Source organism: Brachypodium distachyon, chromosome 1 (genome assembly GCF_000005505.3).
Source record: "Brachypodium distachyon strain Bd21 chromosome 1, Brachypodium_distachyon_v3.0, whole genome shotgun sequence".
In the NCBI taxonomy this organism is placed as follows: domain Eukaryota; kingdom Viridiplantae; phylum Streptophyta; class Magnoliopsida; order Poales; family Poaceae; genus Brachypodium; species Brachypodium distachyon.
Genome location: NC_016131.3, coordinates 42,745,865 through 42,768,280, shown reverse-complemented (window position 1 = coordinate 42,768,280; position 22,416 = coordinate 42,745,865). Strand labels below are relative to the sequence as shown.

Below are 22,416 nucleotides of genomic sequence, written 5' to 3'. Positions count from 1 at the left end.
GAGCTCACGATAGTGGGTGAAGCTTGAGCTTGGCACGAGGCACCTGGCTGCCTGTCCCCTTAGGCAGTGGTGGACTGGATGGGCGAAGCCATGGAGGGGTATGGGCAAAGAGAGCGGGTACCTCTTCCTGATCTCCAACACCACCGCACGCTCCTGTACCTGATCGCTAGCACCATCACCCTAAACAAGCTGGTCTCCGCCATGATCTACGCCCTCAGTCGCCTCTTGGAGCTGCTCTTGCTGATCCCGCTGCTCGGGCTGACCAGCCGTTGCGATGAGAGCAGGGTGCGCATGTCCTCACTGCTGGCCCCCGGTGACGAAGTGGTGGTCTGCCCGGAGACAGTCGAGGAGCGCATGGGTGGACGTCTCCATCACGGACTCGAGCAGAATCAATGTGTGCTGCCTTGTTGATGTCGCAATTTTGTAATTTTAGGGTTCGAGAATGAGAATTTTAGCTAGGGATATAGAGGAAGGGGATGGAAAGAAAAAGGCAAACGATTTAAGTCAGTATAACCACGTCACGCGGTAAAAAAAAGTCAATCTATCCTACACAACAGCAAAGCCACTCAAAATGTGCCTAAAAAGGGCGTCCAGAGTGAATGGGATTTACGAGTTCAAATCAGATCAAATTGAAGTTGAGGCGTTATGTGGCTGAAGAAATATCTTTGAGGATGAAATGCGAACTTCTTTCAATATTGTCTGTAGTAAAAGCTAATTCATTGTCACTACGAGGATCGGACTTGTCTCTCTTTTCAATTTGGATATAAATTTTATGGTATCTACATGGTGAAATTTCCTGAAAAAATTTCATTACTTGTTTGATATTATTTATGGGTCGATGTATGTAATGTGTACCGAGTGCACCACGAAGACAAAATCAATTTTCCCGAGCTGCGTCCTTAGCTTTCTCCAATGCTTCGGCTGCCATGGCTTTCGCTCAAGCTAGGAGGAAGATGGAGCAGGAGCCCTTTGTTTTCTTTATTACAATTTCAAAAAATAATTGAATGGTTATTTATCTTCGCAACTTATCAGGTTAAAACTTCCAATCTTTACCATTAGCTCACAAATAAAAGGATTAGATGAAAGGTGAAACATCTTTAGGAAGGTGAGAGACCTCGTCGTAGCCGACATCCGCCTCCACATGGTGTGTAACCATCCTTTTTCGGAGTAATCCGCATGTGGTTTTTCTCTCCTCTTAGGGTTAGGTGTTTTGACCTAAACTGTTGTAAATATTCTCAAACTCTTTCCTTCGAATTGAAAGGCAGTGCTCTGGCCATCGGAAAAGAAAAGTGGATTTGAGAAAGTGAGAAATATTGTCGTCTCAGTAAAAGCTGGCGCTCTCAAGATCTTTTTGGATCTCGTATTATTGTAGCTACTCTGCAGAATATTAGATTGGCATGCATGCTGTGTTGAAACTGTTTAGTGTTTAATGTTCTTTAGCAGATGCTTAATCATTGCATCAGTTGTGATGCATGATTAGAAAGGCTTTACGTTCCTCCACCAGAACAGAAATATTACAGCAATGACTCAATCATCGGAGAACAAGGAGAAACCAGAGAAATAAGCTAATGAATATAATTTTGTTTCCTCTTATATTTACGGGGAGGGAATTTACATTTGCTTGTCAAATGCCTCCGCCCCTTTTTCTTCTTTTCTTCTCTTCGTATACATACAAACAATTTGCTGCGAAGAGAGCCCTTCACATATCTAGAATAGAAAGAAGAAGAAAAATGAACAAAAGAATAAGGGGGTCAAAATTGTACAGCTCCCCCCCTTTGTGTCCCTACGACCTATTAATAATCTTTACACATCACCCAGTGGCAGTAGCAGTACTACTTGTGCCACCGTTCTCCGGTTGCAGCGTGGCCGTCGCCGAAGAAGGCGATGACTCTTCTTGTTGCAGCCTGTGGAGCATGGCGAAGATGCCGACCATGGGGGCGGTGTTGTAGGTGCATGCCTCCGTCTGCATGTAGTTGTCCCTGTCGTCCCTGAACCTGTCCTTGCGGTCCGGCCCGCCCACGATGGCCCCGACCACCACGTTGGGGTTGGCGCTCCGGCGGCCGAACCAGTCGTCGAACCCCTGCGCGCACCCGATGAAGGCCTTGGCGTCCTTGTACGGCACGATGGACGCCGCCCGGTGGTGCACCCGCGTCGGGTACTTGGCCCCGTACCCGACCAGGTAGCTCATCCCGCGCGGGTTGCTCCCGAGCACGTAGTCCACCTGCGCTTTCGCCTCCGAAAACACTTCCTCCGCGCCCACTTTCTCCCCATTAACGCCGCCGCCGCACGCCACGCTCTCGCTGCCGCCGCCGGCCTCGGTGAGGTACCCGGAGTAGACGGAGAGCAGGAAGGCCGCGCTCGTCACGTACTGCATGTTGTTCCACTGCCGCACGTACAGCATCCCTCCGGGGCTCCGCTCCACGTTGTTGTTCTCGTTATTATTCTTGCCCATGCACGCGCACACGTAGTGCTCCGCCTTGGCCCGGTACCCCTCCAGCGTCTCCCTCTGCCGCTCCGTGTGCTCGCCTTGTAACAGAAGCAGCCTCGTGGCCAGGATCTGGACGCCAGCGTACTTGACGTCCCAGCTGAACTCGGTTATGGCCCAGCCCGTGCCGCCGAAGGCGTCCGCGTTGTCGACCACGTAGTCCAGGTAGGAGGCCCGGCCCGTGGCGCGGTGGAGCCAGAGCGCGGCCCACAGGAGCTCGTCGTGGTACCCGCTCACGGACGCGTAGTAGCTCTTCACCTCCGCGATGCTGCTGTCGTACTTGCCTCTGTACTTGTCAGCGAACTCGAACAGCTGTAAGGTACAAACACCAAAGAGAAAGAAAGAAAAGAGAGTTGGTCAGTACACACACGAAAGAGAAGGAAAAAAAAAGAGTTGGTCAGTACACACATGTACTCCACTGTATTAAAAAAGCTAACCACCCAACTAATATTCCCCTGGCCAACAATAATTTTTCATAATTGGCGTCCTTGTACGATTACTGATCGCATGGGTTTCTGCAGAGGCCATAACGTGAACGGAAATGTGTTTGTTACGTTAAGTGGTCTGTCGCATCAGCAGCTTATACGCGGCCGAACTGACAGTGTGCGCTGCTTCCTGGGCCCACGTGTCGGGGGCTGCTCTGTAGATCGAGCACGGTTATTTGTTTTTTGAAAGGAGAAGAAGAAGATTTTGCCAGCGACTGGGTGACGTCATGTAGACAAGTCGGCACGTGCGGCGCGGGCAGCAAGAAAGTACACGGTTCCAATGTGAACCAGGGAAAGAAAGAAATCCTCCCCGTCTTGACCCGATCGGGCAGGCAGGCTTCCACGCCGGTCCTCCTCAGATTCTACAGACCAAGAACAGTACTCTCGCTACACGTACCCGAGACATTTCCACACACGCCAAATTTAATCCAGTTGTACTACTCTGAATTCCCTACAGAAAAGACTTGTAATTACCTGCTGGGCGTGATGCAGGAGGAGGTGGGCGTAGTGCGGGTTGGTGTCCCGGAACGCCATGGATGCGGCGGCCAGGGCGGCGGCGGTCTCGCCGGCGACGTCGGAGCCGGGGCGGTCGCGGTCGACCTTGTACGCCTGCCTCGACGTCGTCATGTCCTCCGGCCGCTGCCAGCAGTAGTGATCCGTGTCGCCGTCACCAACCTACATACATACAGCAAAGCACGATTTTATCGATCAATCATTTCGGCTCACATTGTCAACAAAGCCCCATATGGAAGCTGCGGGCAAATGGTTAATTATCAGTAAATCCCTAATTTATCCATGCATGTGAAGACACAATTATGCTACCCTGTGTGATGCAGGTGCAGGTGCAGGTGCAGGTGCGTGAGAGATTTGCGCGTTCTCGACTGAACCGCGCCTTAGCTAGCTTTGCTTTGTCCTCTAGCCCCACCTAACAAATGTTCCCCTTTTGTTTTCTCTTTTTCCTCTTCCTTTTCTTTTCTTTGCCCATTTGCCAACCACAACCGACGGTGCATGCATGTTAACTGATTGGACTCTTGTTTTGAAATTGTTGATCGAATGATTAGCGGATAGCTAACAAATTAAGGGCGGTGATCATTGATGCATGGGGGCCGACATATACTCGCCGGGAATAGTAATTCATTGGAATTGATGGTTAGTTTAATGAATTTACCTCTGCCCAGAGCTCGTCGGGCTGGGTGTGCGCCTTGATGAAGTAGTCGGTGCCCCACTTGATGGACTCGAGCGCGTGCGCGAGCTCGCCGGCGGCGGCCACGTCGGCGCCGTACTCGAGGAGGCTCCAGGACAGCATGGTCACCGTGAAGGCCATGGGGAGCCCGAACTTGACGTGGTCGCCGGCATCGTAGTATCCGCCCACCAAATCCACCTGGTTAACCAAAAGCCCAAGATCCATGTCAGACCCCTGCGATGTAGCAAATCGACAAGAACAGAGCAACTCCTCATATCCATGGAGGATCGATGTTGGGATTAAGCTAGCAGCTAGCATGGGAGGAAGAATAGATGGGGGGCGTACCCCTTGCTCGAGGCCGTCGGTGAGGCCGGAGTGGTCGCGCCAGGCCACGCGCTGGCCGTGCGGCAGGCGGCCCGACCGCTGCGCCTCGAAGTAGACGAGGCTCTTCCGCAGCGCCTCCTCGTAGTCGTGCGCCGCATCCGCCAACAATAAGGCTGCCGAAGCCGCTGCCACGGCAACGCCAAGAACCACCCATGCCGCCGATGCCACGGCGCCGCCCCTCCTCCTCATTATCATCGATCGAGCTACACTAGCTGTGCTTTCTTCAGTCTTCAGGGGCGCCTTGGCATGTATATTGATCGATATCGACCAGGTAGCTAGCTGATTTAGGAGGAGGCCGCGCGCGATCGACGGCCGGCCGGCCGGACCCTTGAATTTGAAAGTGCTGTTGGAAGGAGTTTGCTGGCGAGCGAGCGGCGCGGTTGTTCGAGCGGTCGTTGGATGATTTGGGAGCTGGCCTGCTGGGTGTGCGTGGTGGGCTGTCGACTCTACGGGGGACTCGCTTATATGTAGAGGCCGGCGGAGTGGAGGACGGGCATACAGCATACTACCGCAAACCGTGTTGAATTGAATCGACTCCATGGGTGGGGCCTGGATGGGGGAGGTTAGGTGACTTTGCGGTTCAGGACCCATCACCATTGTCCATGAGGACGTGGGAATATAGAAAGCGAGGCCGAGGGCGGATGATGATATAGTCTAGGGGTGGACTAGTTGTGGGGATTTGGTGGTGAATTGAGAACCGATTGGAGGAAGGCAGGAGGAAAGAAGGAAGGTACTCTCCTCCGGCTAGCCATACGGAGTGAGTGAGGGGAGTGATTGACCGACCGCACGAATAGAAATGGGTTTGTTCCCGTGAGAATTATTGTCAAACGGCTGGTGAGGGTGTCAGACAGACAGCGCGCTGAGGTGGAGATTCGGGAACAACCGTGCTATATACGGGAATGTTTGCAAATCCAGGTCGTGTATCTGGGCACTCACGCCATAAAAGAAGCTCGGCTAGCTACGGATGCTTACCTAGCATGGAGAAAGGGTAATGGCAGGGACTTCTTTTTCTAATCCCAAGTTTAAAGTTAGTTTTTTTTGTCGTTGTAATGAGATGATTTATAAAAGGGGGTTTTACTAAATGGAGGGTGATCCCTTATTATTATTTTTACTTTCTACGTTGCACAAAATCAGCGGCACTTATTATGAATCGGAGGAAGTAGTTGATTTCTTTAGAGGGGTGATTATTTCGGTTTTAATGCTTTAGTTATCTTTTTGTTCATTTCGATCATCATGTGAGGTTGAAACCATCTGAATATATCATTTGAAATGTTTGGGATTGGGTGACATTTAGAAAATCTATAGAAAGTAATGGAGAAATATGTGACTGTGCACTAGCGAAAGTGTTAACATCGGCCAGGTTTTTTTTAGTGAAATGAACTAAAACACATAGCGATTTGTTACAAGACTTGTCTTCCCATTCTCTACGCCACCGCTAAGGTTCACGGAACCTCATGAACTTGAATGACAAAAGGGTGCGAAAAAACAATGTTTGAATAAATTAATATGTTTCTAGTTTGGTCGAATGTATAATAGAGAAAAATTCACGAGATTTTTGTGAAAAACAATCATGGTGTGAACAAGTTCCAAATTTTGGTGCAATTTCCAAATTCTCGGTCATTTTGTTGGGCCTCAAATATTTTGGTCAATTTTTTCTAGTTTGACTAAAAAATTAAGCTCAGTCCAAAATAGGTCGTATAAATTTGCTATATCCTAAAGTTTGTTATGTCGTTTTCGTTTTTGAATTAGAACCTATAATTGACTTGAGTTGGAAAATTTTGTGTTATGCTACAGTTTTAAAATTTTGAGTACATATTTTGGTGAATTTTCAAACACTAAAAGTCCAAAATTCTCGAAATTTCGTTCATTTTGGTGGTACCGAAATTTTGTCCAAAACAAAATTTGAAACCTTGGGTGTGAACACAAGGCTGAAACAAAAAAGAAACTCAAATTTTACGAAAGCCAGGTATAAGCACAAAGTGGCCCATCTTTAGGTGAACAATGGGTACCAAATATCAATTTACTACCTCCGTTTCATAGTTCTTGTCGGAATATTACAAGTATCTAGACGTTTTTTAGGAATAGAGACATCCATTTTTTGACAAATTTGAGACAAAAATTAGGAAATGGAGGGAGTATGTTTGAAGGAAATTTTGATAGTATGCATGAATTCTGCATGTTCAACATGGAACAATGTCTGCCAATTTTCAAATTAGCTCATATTAAAAATGTCTGCCAATTTCCAATTGATTTCAAGAGAATTCTATAGTACAAATGAAAAGCCGAAATCCAAAATACCAATCTATTTATGTAATGAGTAAATTTCATTTTCCAAACATAAATATAAATTGGAATTTTTAGAATTGTATCCTAAAAATAACAATCTCAAATCTTTTTCAAAATTCTTTGGAGCTTGAGACGATGTCATCTAAAAACAATCTTCTTTTTTTTCGATAGAAAAACAATCAAATTAAGACGCCATCGTTCATATTATTCTCAATGAGAACCCCACGAACCCTTGAACCTCCCCCGACAGCAGAAGACCTCCATTTCTCATCAAACGGATGACCTCTCACGTTTTTTTTTTTTTTTTTGCGGGCAGACCTCTCACGTTTTCGAAACTAGCAGCACACATTTCAGTCAAGATTACCAAAAAAAAAGAAAACGACACGTTTTTGGCAAATGAACGAACCCGGGTGGGATTTAGGTGAAGTACTAGGAGTAATCCCTGCTCGGAAGTCGCATATGCCGCCGCGCGTTCGTTGCCCCGCCGCGCGCCGGGCCACAGCGAAAGAAAGAACATTTAAACAACCCAAAGCACCCAACGAACGCGGGCTGCCCCTCATGGTCTCTCGATCATATATATCCGGACAGCGACGGCGCTCCGGCCGCCACGAAATCCGATCGACGCTTCCTCCCTCCCTCCGCCCAGTTACGATCGCTTTGGCCGTGTAGAAGTAGAATTCAGCCATATATATCGTCGTATACCTGGCCTGGCGCGGACAGACGTATCATCCATGTATACAGTGAAGATACGCAGTTTGGTAGGTGCCGTAGGTGGGTAGGGCCGTGCGGGATTCCGATGGTTCGCACCAAACCTGGCCGATCCCTCCCTTTCTCGACCTGGCTAGCTTCTCTCCCCCCTGCTCCATTAGTTAAGTTAAGCTAAGTACTAATCTCATCGACTAATTTGGCAACATACTCGTGTCCGTGCATATAGCTAGGTCGACACGTTTTTGACCTCGTTGCAGCGAGAGCGAGCGTCGGTGTGGTGCTGCGCGCGACAGTCAGTCGATCGACTTTGCGTACGTACGTGCAGCTGGGATGGTCGTCATGATTCCCCTCTGAATTAAAAACGCGCGGCCATCATCGGCTGGCTTGATTTGTTTAGTTTTCCAGCTTAATGATTCTGCTGCTTTTTTGTACGCGCCTGTTAGTTAGTGCTAGGGCGGACCGGCCGGAGACAGAGTCAGGGGACTAGCTAGTGCTCCTCCATTTTTCTCGTGTTGACATTTTCTTTTTTTTCTTTTTGTTTACAACGGACTCTGTCTCGCCAAACGAGAACATATGTTACGTCGAACTAAAGGAATTAATTGAAGCATGTTTTGTTCTTCTGTCTTGCGACGACACGATAGTGCAGCTATCTTGCTGTTAATTGCGCCATTTACTCATTCGTTCATGTTATGTGTTATAGTTAATCCCGACCAGTCAGATGATGTACCTGTGTCTCCCTGCCGCCTAGACTAATTACCTACGTAACTATTATACTGAACAAGTCCCTAGTGAAGGACTTATATTAATACGAGCAGTACCTAGCTACGTATGCTCATGAACAAGTCTCTTTTGAAAAAGTATGAAATATGGTGTGCTCCACCTAAAGCTAGAACGAGTCCAATTAGAAACATGCAAACAGACAAATAAAAAGGAAAAATAAAAGGCGGGGCTGCAGGCACACAAATCTTGTAAAAATAGTACTACCATACATCCACGCGTAGATATGCTCACATGCATGCAAGATGCAAGGAAAAGAGAAGGTCAATGAAGGCTGGGAAATGACACGACCTATACCAAACAACCACTTAAGTAATGATATATCCGCAAAGATCATATCATGATCAGTATACTAGTCCTATGCTTGATTTCAGTGACACAGCAACACTTAAATTTCCCCTGAAAATCTCACAAACTATGTATGTTTGGCTCTCTCGGTCTCTGGTCTTGTCTAGTCTAGCGACCGTAGAGTGTCGGAGGGGTGATTGCAGCAGCTTAACAACCCGTCGCTGTTGAGTCCGGTGGCGATAACGAGCTGCTCCCTCTCTTCCTCCTTTTTCTCCTGCGAAAAATACACCTTTCGCGCCACAGGCAGCCTCCTTTAATTTCTTCTTCCCGTCCACTCTCCGACGTGGATAACGGAACTCCAGGTATGTGTGTGCTTGCCTGCTAGGACATTATTTCCCCCTCACAGTTAATTAATTGACCGGGCGTTCGCTGTCGCTTCTCTTCCTGAGTCACGCTGTCTACGTAGCTCTCCAGAGTTTGGTGAAATGACAGTGAAATCTGTATGATCCGTCGAATCGATCTTGCACTAGTAACGAACTAATTGACCGTACGGTGAAATGACAGTGAAATCTGTATGATTTCCTACCTACCTACCAGTATCATCTTCGTTCCATCGTTTGTGGCCGAGATGCTTAATTAATTTGTTTTCCCTGTTTAGAATCAGGACTCGACGCGCTCTGCTAGATGCTCTGCATTTTGGTTTGCATTGGAACCATTTTCGATGATATATCACGCGGCTTTGCAGTTTGCACCATGCTACTAGTACATAAAGCTGCTCATGCATGGGTCATATTTTAAGCTTTTTGCTTACATTTCGGACGGCGTAATATGGTCAATAATTCTGTGGTCATTTGTTTGCATGCATGGAAGAGATAATAGCCGGAGTCCAGTCCAGGGAATCCTTGACACGAAGAAGGACAAAAGGCATGGGGGGCGTTTTTAAATAGCAATTTGTACGTCCTTGGCAGGCACATTCTCTCATCAGGGTATCAATACGAGCGTCAAAGTGGCGGCCAACCAAGCGCTTCGTTGGCAGAGAACACAATGCAATGTGAAATGGGATGCTTTTGGATCACCACGCATGCAAAGCGCGTCCGGAGAAAGCAGAAGCGGCTGAAAGGGTGGTTTGCCCGCCCTCCTCCTTTTGTTCCTCTCAAAATGGAAACGTGGTATGTATATACACGTACAAATTATTCGAAATTTTCAAAAGTATGACCGTACTGTTTGTGTGAGGGACATTATCTTCTTGCTGTTAGAACAAGTTGCCAGTGGCAGGGTGGACTGGCTAGCTAAGGCATGTGTAGGGAGTTGTTAAGTAGGAGTAGATCTACTGTCACTGCTCACTAGTATACAAAATTGGGCAGAAATATGGTTTCTCGTGCATGCATGCTACTGATGTTTGTTGCTTGTTTGCGAAATCCCCTAAAAAAAGAAACTGATGTTGGTTGCCAAACGAGAAAAGTCTATTTTCAATCCTGAACTTGTAGACAAGATCTGAATCAGATCTTAACTTTGAATCCCTGAAAAATCCCGTGCGCTTGGGGCGTGTGCTCTTTGGCTACGTGGCACGCCACGTGGCCTTGGTCCGGCTCTGTTTAAGCATCCAAACGAAATAATTTTTCACTTGATGCATCAGATTGCACATGCACGCCAAATTCATGCACCGCTAGCATTATTTCCTCCAAAAAAAAAGAGAGAAAAGCGAGAACCTTGTCGGAACTGTCTCATTAAGCTTATTCGGAAATCCCAACTCTAAGTCAACTAAATCAGTCTACCAAATTCGTATTCTGGGATTGAAGGTTTTAATTAAACGGGATCCGTGAAGTCAAGGTTCGATATTCAGGAATTCAAAGGTTAAGATCTGATTTAAATTTCCGATCAAGGTTGAAAATATACTTTTCTCCAGCCAAATCGACATCTTGATATTTGCATGATCCCGACTCGTGTTGTGTAATATAATGTCAATGGAGCTCGATGCTGCTGCTTGTACCGTGTAGCAGGAGACCGGTGACGGCGTGGGGCATGTGGGAACTTTGGCCGTATCTGTGCCTGGCATGCATGTGAAGAGTCAAAATGAAAGGGGAGAGGAGTACCACTTGATGACTTGAAGTTAGGCAGTACCGAGACCAGACAAGCAGGGTTGACGTTTGACACGCCGGCCGGATCGAGTTTAATAGAGCATGTTTGCCACAGGGGCGTGGATGCATGCATGGGAAAAGTCCAGTTATTTTGCACGGCCAATTCTGCGAATTCACACCACGTAACGTACGTGTCTCGTTCGAGCAAAGACGTTCACATGCGCAAGTACACGCCAGCTTATTAATTGCGGGAGTTTGCCAAAGAATTGAAGAAGAAAAATCAAGGAACGGTAAGAGTCAAGCGTCCGTGTAAGAAAATACTTTGGCCGGGTACTTCTTCCTGCTTCTCGTGTGATTGTGGGCAACGTGGAAAGCGCATGCAGGTCGGCACCGATTGGAACTTGGAAGTGAGTAAAACACCAGTAGCAAATCTCATCGGTTTCACCCCAGCAACACGTCAAAAGTGCCAAAGTTTAAGATGCTCGTAGCTAGCTGGTGGCCTTCCGTCGTTCTCATCTCCATATAGCTTGGCTAGTTACTGACGGATTGGTACCTGAGCATCTGAGCAGCAGCAAGGCCCGCTGTGCGTGTGTACGCAAGAGCGTTTGTTTTTTCAGTGGGAGAGTGGCCAAACTAGCTAGAAGCCTAGAAGGCAGTAGTGCGGGGCCGAATCGGTCGATCCACACGGTTTACCCATAGGATTCCCAGCAAAAGTTGACACCGGAGGGAAGCGCTTTGACATGTACGGGGACTTGAAAGTCTTGCATATATGTTCTCCATGGCCAGTTACTCCCATTTCACACCACAGATACCGGCCTGCGTGTCTCGACCGTTTGGAGATTAAAGGACTACTACGTGTTTTGCATCTCGAACTACAACACTCGTGTGAACTTGTCCAATAGAAAGTCTTGTGTATTCAAGTCGAACGACAGATTTGATCTAGTACAAGAAAACCGAATGTTTCTTAATCTTCCAGGGAACATCATTATTGTGCATATATTAACAATGAACGCAGAAATTAAAGAAGTCGGCAATACAGTGTAGCCACTGATGACCAGTAACTTGATTCATTGGTTGGGCCTACGCTAGCTAGAACCTACACTACTTGCTCTACGGCAATCCGTTCAAGATGCTCGACCGGATTTTCGTCGTATCCCGTTTCGGATTGACGCTTGAACAGCGTGACTTTGCGCCTGAGTGTACGTGTGAGTGACGGCGGCGGACAAAAGAGAAGGAAGTGACGCTGGTCGGCAGTGTCGGAGGACGAAACAAAAGACAAATTAAACCAAACAGATAGGGGGGCCGATTGTCTCCGATGCCTTTGAATGATTATCCGTTCTTCGAGTTGATTAATTACCCCGTTGTTGAGAAATTGCTCCAGAAAATCTGGAGCTGCAGGACGACGCCCACGACACGGGAGATTTTTGCTACGCAAGCGACACAATGCCTTGGTCTGAAAAGGGTAGACCTGTACCAAGCCAATGCACTTCAAGTAGAATTTTGCTTCGTTGACGGATCTATCATTGCTCATTTGTTTCCGGAAAGATTTATTTTAATCATCACTCTTTTTATATATATAAAAGTTGAGTATTTGGTTTCGACAAGTTTTGATTAAGAATTATTTTATTGAAGAGAGAATAACCCTTGGGACACAGGAACTTGTATTCCGCGAACAATTTAATACAAGAAGTTGAAAAAAGTAGACAGGTGGTTCAACAACTTGTCATGCGGATTCACGTTTGGTCATTGCCAATGCAGGGGCGACATGTGTGTAGTAGGCGAAGCATTTTGTTTTGACCATCAATTAGACCAACAAAATGTGAATTATATGTTACAAAAATTGTACCACTATATTCATACATGAAAGAAGTTCCGAATGGTATAATTTCATAATACATATTTCACATTTTGTTGGTCTAATTGGTGGTCAAAACAAAATCTCGAAATGCGTGTGTGCCTTATATATGGAACGGAGTCATGACAGGAAAAAGCCTTCATGTGCCAATGATGAATTTCAAAACGGTAACATTAGAATGCCAATGCCTAGAATTATATGCATAAAAGCTGGACGGCGAGCATCCCTTCCTTCGCTCCAGGGTCAGAGTGAAAAGAAAGACGACACGAGAGCAAATCGGTGGAAGAAGCACTTGAGAAAAGTTTTCAAGGAGGGGAGAATACTACACTCAGATCAACATGTGAGCAACATCTCAGGTCAGTTTTTCGTCTTCCAAAAGATCTTTTAGTTTACGAAAAGAGATTCTTTTTAGATTGAGGTGGTTTGTTGGCTTTGTTCTAGCCTAGTTATCTTATTTTGTGTTGTAAGCTTTGTTATTTATACGATGATGATGTTTTAATAATTGATATCTTTGTGCATGGCAGATGCAGAGGTCGGGGTTCCCTCATTTCCAAAAAAAATGTGGTTGTTGGCTTTTCTATTGACTCATGGTTAATGTTTGTATGGAGATAAATATTATCACTTCGATTAAACTTCATGAAAACTTTACAAATTTTGTTGAACCGTTGATAAGTCAAATATCATTTTATCCTAGGTTTGCACACCTAAAATCTAATAATTGCAGTGAGTTTTTATTTCATCCTGGTAGCGAAAACCCTTCTCCTGGTACTACAACCTCGACCGGTGAAAAGCTGGCATTGAGCCAATCTCCAGCTGGGACGTTCTCTCACTCCATGTCACCTCTGAAAGGCCAGGTCGGCCACACGAAAATGCTCTCACGAAGAACGAGATGGGTTCCTCTTTAGTTACACCTGTCGTAAAATGACGCAGCTAGCCCAGCAATCGGCATGCTTTTACTGCCTCGGACACCTCAGCGCTTTTGTGGCACTCGTATCGCGTGGAGCTCTCGAAAAGAAAGAAGTGAAATGCGCCGCAGCAATCGCTGGCTGGCTGGCAGGCAGCTAGCTGGCCAGTGCTCCTTCTAATCGCCACGTCTGACGACGGCCGAGACAGCTGATGACGGCCCGCCGCCGACACGCATTAGTTCTAGTCAACTGTTTACACGCAGCTGGACAACTGAATATTATCGGCGGCGCGTCGTAGCAGAGCAAATCATTGTAGCAGAGCAAGCAAGTCGACTTCTGTACGTGTTGGGTACAAGATACTGGCAAGCACGGTGTGGACCGGTGTTGTGGTTTGTGATCATGCATCACGCACGGCGTCCTTTTATCTTTGTCAGCAAAGACGACATTGAAGGAATTCTTTCCAGATTTCTTTCATCCTTCTCCGTTTCTCGACAGCGCTCCACAATTGGGGAAAAGGGATAGTGGGACCGTGTATACTATGCGTATGCGCATTCATTTGGGCAGCAGAGAAAGAAAAGAGGTGTTCACATTTTGGCCATCAAACAAAGCCTAAACCGTAAAGCCTATCTTAGCCTACCCGAAATTCATTTCATACATACATAGATTCTTCCGTCCCGGAAGCAAAGTATCGTAGTAGTACTTTCTCAAAAATCCCGGAAGCCGGAAGGCCAAGTACTTTAATATTAGTGGCATATATTGCATCGACATGATGTAACTATTTTTTCTAAGAGGTAAATTCAGTCTTATTATTATGACCGTGCTGTCACTTTAGTTCTTAAACTATGAAACTGGACACGCAAGTCCTACTTTTCTTATAAGCCGGTCACGCGAGGTCCTAAACTCGCTCGAGCGGGTCTGACCAGCCTACGTGGGTCAACGTGCCACGTAGGCTGGTCAGACCTGCCCGATCGAATTTAGGACCTCGTGTGACCGGCTTATAAGAAAATTGGGATTTGCGTGTCCAGTTTCATAGTTTAGGGACTAAAGTGACACCGCGGCCATAATAGTAGGACCGCGGGTGTATTTACCTCTTTTTCTAAATAGATGATAATAATGATGATACTAAAAGGGATGGATTAGATGTCTTAATTAAAATAGAGAAAAAATTGATCCCTCAATCGGCACCAAAGTTGAAATGACCCCTCAACTCAAAATCATATTCATTTGACCCCTCAATTGACAAAACCGGGTACTTTGGCCCTCCTCTCGGATTTGAATGGTTTTGATTGTTTTTGACTCCACGTGGTTTCTGTTTTCCACCTCAGATGCCACACTGCACAGTTGAGGGACCAAATGTATACGATTTCGAGTTCAATACCAATTTGAGGGGAACCTGACACCATATATCATGGCATCCGACGTGGAACGTTTTGGTGAAAAATCGTGCCACATGGAGTCAAAACTAGTCAAAATCATCCAAAACCGGGAGATGGACTAAAGGTGTCCGGTTTTGCCAATTGAGGGACCAAATGTATATGATTTCAAGTTCCAGGACCATTTTTAGATTTTGTTGCTGATTGAGGGACCAAAAATATACTTTTCTATAATAAAAATGAAGGAACTGACTTTGTGTTACCCCTTTGGATGTAGACATTTAAGCTTGAAGTTCGAATTAGAACTGAGTCTCGTGAATTCTGCTGTTTGGATGTCAATAGAATTGAGAACTGAAATCAGGCTTACAAAAATTGCATCATCCCAATCTGGAGCTTCACCCGTCCGAATTTATTGGAATTGGACTATGGCTACCCATGCCACGGCCGACGACTACTCCGAGGAACTCCGCCCATCTTCGACGACTACTCCGACGAAATCCGGTGAGCTTCGGTGACTACTCCACGGGCTCTAGCTAGTGAATTCATATGAGTTTCGACCAAATTCAATTCTATGGGCACTCGAACAAAAAATTCAAATTGGTTGCTATCTTGATTCCAAGTAGCCATATCTTGTACAACCAAACGACAGAATGGGTATTATGGCCCATTTCAATACAAAAGCTAATTTAGTATTTGAGCATATTCAATGCATTGAATATCTACATCCAAACAAGGCCTTAGTTTGTCTAAGTTTTTTTTCTTCTGAAAATGAGGATAACTCCCGGTCTCTGCATCGACCGATGCACACAACCATATTAGTTTATCTAAGTGCATGCTAAAACTTCAATCTGTTCTCGTTTGACTCAATGTTTTGCCATATTATTGTGTAGAATATATGGTCATAACAGTAATAAGCAGGGCCAAGAGTCCCACAAAAAAAAATCCATACATTTTACTAGAGTGGATCCCATGGCCTCTTGCTAGCTTGATGAAAAATGATACCAGTAACAATTGCTTTATATTGAAGCGTTGAGTAGACTCAAGCCATGGATTCCAGACCTAGCTGGCCGTTAAGCTGCCCATGTCGAGCTACATGAAATTCAGAACAGTCGGTGCGGCGACTCCGTTGCACCCCTTGACTTCGATCCTTTAAAGAAAGTTAGGACAAATGCCGTCCACGCACGCAAAAGTAAACCAATGTCACAGCACTGTTCACTAGTCCATATGAGACAATTAGCTGTATATGCGAAATGCCATCTGCAGGAAGAGATAAACAAATAAATTCCGGGCTCGGTACGTGTGTGTGTAAACTACTAAGCATTTTATAATTAGGAAATTTTAATTCATTTGTGTTGACAAATTAGTTTGGTTAATAGATAATGGACACAATTAGGCAGCCTACGTGTGCCGCTTGATTTCTCCATGCGAGTCAAGCCCCAGTTAGTTCTGACTGAAACCATCCGAGCCAGCTATCAGCTAGCTGTTCATGAAGTTTTTTTGAGGGACAGCTGTTCATGAAGTGAAAAGGAAAATGCTTCAAGATTATTTTCTCATAGCAAATGCTAAATCATACATACATTGAATTCGACTTCGATCTCGTGCTTACTAGAGACCAAATACATAGATAACAATGTTGGTGTAAAAAGGATTTTTTTTTCCTGAAGACATGCTCGCCTGTCGAAACCAGTATCAGTGAGAACTGGCCCGGGTGAAGATTTTGATACACTAGTATGAACAATGCTTTATTTTTCCTCTTCATTTCCCACTATAAAAAGGGGGTACGAATCTTTACGAGGGGTGTACACAGCAACAGCACATAATAACTGAGCTTTCTTTCTCCCCCTTTAGACAATGAGGTATCTATCTAAGCTTTAGTTAGCAGGACCTGGAAAAAAAGAATGCGAATAGAAAGTGGTGCAATTAGTTGGGGCTTTGCATGCACTGGCATCAACTAGCTAAGGATCAGCTTTTTGGGAGAATTATTCCCTTGTGCTTGTTTAGATGGAATGGATTGGGCCCTCCATCGGGTCAAGGAGAAAATGCTGGCGCTGTACTATATTGTGGACAAAATCTCTAGCCAATTAGGCTGATTCGATATGTATTCACCTACCCGATTGATTGATTTGGTCCATTGTTTCTACATGCTCAGGGTAATTAATTGCTCCACTTGGAATATAAGCCTACCAGGAACCGGGAATGTGTGGCGCTAGCTAGCAATCTGAGCAGTTGCACAATTCGATGTACAAAAGTTTTGTTAGTTAGAGAGGAGTGTATATATTTACAGGAGAGCTTGTCCCACCCGAGCTACTTTTGTGCAGTTTAATTTGGTTCATCTGGTAAGTAAGTAGTTAAGGCAGTGGAACCCGGAGCATGTTGCCTCATTTGAGAAAAAGAGCAAGTAATTAAACTGTGATGAATGGACAAACCGACAAAGCAGATACTATAAGTTAAGGATCTGAGCGGCACGAACAACAAGGTTTGGTTTTGGGATCTCTAGAGTGCAATTTCAAGATGGTTTCTAAAACACTAGGAGTAGAACGGTGTATCTACTGGCCGACTTAAGCAAATGCATTGTACTCCGTATTTCTGTATCAGGAGGCCGGTGTCCTCACCGAGGATCTGTCCACGTTTTATTGTTAGCTCTGGCTCTAGTTTTTAGTCCTTCTCTGTTGCTGCTGCTGTGGTGATGCACTCCCTCGGTCACAGACTCAAATTTGTCTAAGTATGGATATATCTATATCTCAAAAAACGTTTAGATAAGTGTAATATTTCGTCGCTTAATATGGGACGGAGAGAGTAATTAACATTTTCTCCCACCTTAAGGGCGCTACTGCGTTTTCGTAAAAAAAAAGGAGGCCGCTGTCTCTTGTACTTAAGTACAGCTGATGGTAGCTTAGCCAATTGCATACATAGCTGAATTTTGTAGAGGATCTAAAATAATAATACTGGAGAGTAGTGATCAGTAGTGACTGTCATCAGGAGGAGAGAAAAAGCAAAGGGATCAGAAAAAGGAGGGAAAGATATGTGTCATCTAACAGAAGCAGAGAATGCACGCTTGCTTTTAAAAGCGATGGAGCTTAGGACGTCATAACGGCATGATGGGATGTTCTGAAGGGACACGAGCATCACTGGCTAAATCTTGATCATTAAGCTAACGGAGACTGGATTATAATAATAGCGTGGCATACGGGTACCCAACTAGCTAGCTTCCTGACTTAATTGCCTCCCTTGATCTACCTACCGTACCGATCACTGAAATATAGCAAGGCGGATATTTCTACTTCCGTCGCAACTTCACTTTGTTGGTTGTGGTAGTCGACGATCAAATTAAATCTCGTACGTACGTTCAATATCTCCCTTGTTCTGATTTGGTCACATCGATCAGTCCATACAAGAACCATCAATGAACCCAGAACCGCGAGGGATGAGGGATCTATCATCTATGCCCGCTTATGCATTTGGAAATCGGAATAGTTGCAATTTGCAAGATGCTGCCAAGAGAAACGAGGTGGAAGTACCAGGTTGATCCTTGCTAGTTTCTGGTTAGCGCGTGCGTGTCAGTACCTTGTGCATTGTACCACTTCGTTCCCAGTCTGATAGCCCAGGGCAGCTGTGCTGTTGAGACGTCGATACTGCCACACCAACCATGGGATGCGAGTGGAGGGTTTTCAGTTCAAGTGCGCTTGTTAATTATTGTACACTTTTAGAGTCTATCTAGTGCTAATTTAGCGCATGAGGTTTGTAGTTTGCATTTAAAGTTGCGCAACTTGGAGTGCGTCGCAGAGCTATAGCTTTGTTTCAATGCTGATGGAAATCTCTGTCTAGTCTTGGGATATATGGATTGTCTCGTGCTCAGCTCAACTAACAGCGGATAGCTCACTGATGATCATCCTGCGTTCCTGACTTGCGAAATGCAAGCTCCTCGTCTTGGTAAAAAAAAGTACAGTATGGTTTGTGCACCTGGATCAACTTGAGTGCCGATTTGGAATATAGGAATCTAGATTCTTGTGGCTGCAGATAGAGTCTGATCAGAATTAGTTTCGACAAAAGTCATGATCCTTCACTAGTTTGCACCGTTGGTTAGAGGATGTTTATCGGATCCCGGTTTGGGTGTGGCTATTTCTCAAACGCCTAATTTCTAAACAAATATATTAAATCTTGGTCGACTTACTGGAGTCATCGGATTTGAGTTTGGATGTCATCCAAACTTAATCTGCGCATCGTATGTTTCGAATCTTAAAGCACAAACCAAATCTAACAACCGAACAATCAACTTATTTCTAACTAAAAATCAGTCAATTTTGCTATAGCAAAACCGTTTTTATAAATAATGATAACAGCTATGTAACGAGAATTATGAAACACAGAAATATAATCTAATTATCATTGAACCAGTCTGGCCACGCACACCCATCCAAACTGGATTTGAACACTCTCGGTAATTAAGAACTCCATTCGTTCCTAATTAATTGACGCCGTCTGTTTTGCAAAGAAAACCTCTTTAAATTTCCGGAATGAACCTGCAGTCCAGTTTTTTGAAATCAAGGTGCAGTTCATGTTTAATTGAAGATGTGAATTGCAGGTTTATTTCAGAAATTTACATAAATTTCTTTGCAAAACAGCCGGCGTCATAATTAGAAACGGAGAGAGCACGTGGTCCTAGGAGGAGGTTCCAAGGAGACGTTCCGATGTTCGACCAGATATTTGTGAACTTATTACTTGGCCAGGGCAAGAACAACGAGGACAGCGAATAAATCAGGAGCAGTTCGCTCTTGTGCTTCCGACAGCGACTTGACAGCCATTTGGGAACTGCAGATTACAGAAACGTCTATCTGTCTGTCCGTGTACTCTTGGCAGGTTGTCGTAGATCGATCCCTGAAACTCCAGCACTCTTCTGCTCAGATCCTGTTGCTCAACAGAAGTTTTCCTTGCTTGATCAGTTCTTCTCTGCTATTGCCATCGATAAACACTATGCACTTGAGGTTCTGAGATTGGCACTTTATGTGCAATCGCCATACACGAGCAACTTAAATTCCTGGTTATTTCCCCCCTTATATTTTCTTACTAATACTTTACTTTTGCGTGGCACTCGGTCGGAACGAATGGGAAATCTTTCGACATCTCGGGCAGTTGGCTGAAAACAACGTGAGAAAGCAACGAGGAAAGGATGGACGCCAATTATTACCGACGATGCTAACGAACTAATCCAGCTAGCTACTCTACTCTGGCAACCATATGCATGCATGGGTTAGCAGGCATTTCGAGTTAACCGTGGATTGGTTAGCGTAAAGTCTAGGTAATCATACGGAAATGAGTTTGGTTGGTAGGACCAAGACCGCGACCTCGTGTCGACAATAAAAGTAAGTGTGACTTTACCAGAAATGTCATGCGGGGTTTTCAACCAAGGGATCGGGATTGGCGTCGCGACCTCACCTTGTCGAATCAATGCTCAAGAAAGGGACCGTATAGAAAAATTACGGTTTTTTTTGACCTCCTTTTTTTTTTCCTCTCCAAGAGGCCCTATATTAAATCAAACAACCTTTGAGTATCAGCTTTAAATAAAAAGAAACCTACACATAAATTTTTGGAGAAATGTCACTGTCTTTCTCCTGCATGCACTCGTCGGTGGAGCGCCATGCCAAGTTCGATACTGCCTTTGGAGTACCTAGCTAACCACGCCGGATCAAGGGTAGAAAGACGTCGGTCGGACCCAAAAGACGCTGACAACGGTGATCTTCAAAACAAACCGTTGTTCCATGGAAGAACACGACGAAGAGGACTGGATGACTAAATTAAATTCGACTAGACATTTCCAGGGAGACATAGCCCCATTTACTCCGCGCCGAAGCCGAAGCTGACCAAACGTTGCCAATCGGGAATGAAACACAAAACTCGAAGACCATTAACAAAATGCAAATGCATAACATATTCCACTATCCTAGAAGAGCAACGACCAGAAAACCCCCCACCCTCCTCTACGTCGGCGTCGAGAACTCGAGATGGAACATGAGTCCGGGAAATCTTATTCTTAAAGTGCACGGTGCTGCTATATCCACCACAGCGCCGTCACCGGGAAATCGAATTCTAATTCTAACAGACTAACTACTGCGCCGCAACGCAGATTCACCCGTTGTGGTTTTGGTGGGGAGTGGAGGTGCGGAGGCGCTTTTTTGGAAGATTGACAACAAGGGTTTCAGATGTGTTTTCCCTCTACCCTCCAGTTAAGAAAACTGTCACCAAGTACCAGCAGTGGAAAAATTTATATCAAAAGAAAATAAGCTACTCTATATAGCATTGATCTGAAAACTAGACTTCCACCCATGTTGAGTAAAAAAGTTTTTGATCACTTGCTGCAACTTATTGTTGTATAGGAGAAGTTAAATTCCTTTTGTTAAAAACGATACCATTCCCGCATTGCCAAATTACACGGCATAAAGCTACAATCCAACCCCGGCCCACCATGTAAGAAATACGAAGTATTACGACGGGATGATGATTATAATCTGACCACAAAACGAGAGAACATGACACCCCGAAAAAAATTATACGTATACAACAGTCTCCGTTGAAGAAAAGAAAACGACCAAACGGATACGTACGGCAGTGTCCATGGAGGACTACGGGAGCAATTAAAACTACCCTGTGTCGCAGGCGGTGCCGAACCCGGCCGGATCGCTCTCTTTCGCGTGCCAAATGCCGCCGGTCGCCACGGCACGCCTGGGGGCCGTGCAGAGCAGAATTGCTGCGCGCGTCGTCCATACTGACTCCACAGTCCATGCTGGTGTGGACAGTGGGACCTGTGGTTTGGCCGGTGCTGACTACATAAGTACGTATGGCCGCGTGCCGTGCCGGCGGTGTTTCACGTACTTACGTGCGCCCATGCTAGCTACTCCGGCGGAGTATGTTTCCGTTCAGTGAACCTCAATGCCTCCGGCCGTGCGATCGAAAACACACCAACCTCCGTCCCCAGTACACCCCGTACGTGCGACCGTTTGGCCGAGTCTCAAGCCAGAAAGAGGAAAAGAAAACCAGACTGAACCAGCGGAAAGAGAAAGAAAAAAAGAGAGGGTTGACTCAAGCCAGAAAGAGGAGAAACCCGCTACATCGAACGCGAAGTAAAACAAAAGGAACGGAAACGGTCGGTAGCTGCGCCTGCGCACGCGATACGCGTCGGCCCAGTAACGTGCCTTTCGCTGGGCCTCCGCCGTCTGGATGATTGCCCTTCTGATGGTCGCTCCTGACCTAATCTTGCGGGCCAAGCAAAGCCTCGTAACAACGGGCCGGCCTTTGCTGGGTGGAACGCAGAGCCCACGCGTGCTGCCGACGTGCCTGCGCTCTGCCATTCCTCCTCCGCTTTCGGATCTCCAACCTCGCCGCCAGAAACCCTCTCTCGGATGTCGGATGATGCGGCCGTAGAAACACTGGAGGCGCGAGAGAGGCTGCATTCACCGCGGCACTGGTGACCTCCGATTCATAAAAATTGTCGTCCATTTTATACTAAATTAGTACAAATTTTATATTCTTCCGTCCAATAAAAGATGTCTCAAGTTTGTCAAAATTTAGATGTATCTAGACATGCCTTAGTGTATAGATGCATTCAAATTTAATC

The 22,416-nt window shown here is 45.6% G+C and overlaps 1 protein-coding gene across 1 annotated transcript; it reads right to left on the bottom strand.

The window, feature by feature from the left end:
• Positions 1-1,561: 1,561 nt before the first annotated feature.
• LOC100845774 (endoglucanase 16) lies at positions 1,562-5,124 on the bottom strand. Its single transcript, XM_003563955.4, has 4 exons — positions 4,499-5,124; positions 4,139-4,351; positions 3,445-3,645; positions 1,562-2,797 (listed from the first exon to the last, which is right to left on the bottom strand). The coding sequence occupies exons 1-4, from the start codon at positions 5,075-5,077 to the stop codon at positions 1,811-1,813; spliced, it is 1,980 nt and encodes a 659-aa protein (XP_003564003.2). The 5' UTR covers positions 5,078-5,124; the 3' UTR covers positions 1,562-1,810.
• Positions 5,125-22,416: the final 17,292 nt, after the last annotated feature.

What these genes read in the sequence shown, in the direction of transcription:
- LOC100845774 (XM_003563955.4), bottom strand. Translation starts at nt 5,077, where the DNA reads ATGGAGTCGATTCAATTCAACACGGTTTGCGGTAGTATGCTGTATGCC. An exon ending in CCGACGGCCTCGAGCAAGGG is followed by an intron (nt 4,352 to 4,498) that starts GTACGCCCCCCA and finishes TTGGTTAACCAG; the next exon opens with GTGGATTTGGTGGGCGGATA. An exon ending in TCCTGCATCACGCCCAGCAG is followed by an intron (nt 2,798 to 3,444) that starts GTAATTACAAGT and finishes TGTACCTTACAG; the next exon opens with CTGTTCGAGTTCGCTGACAA.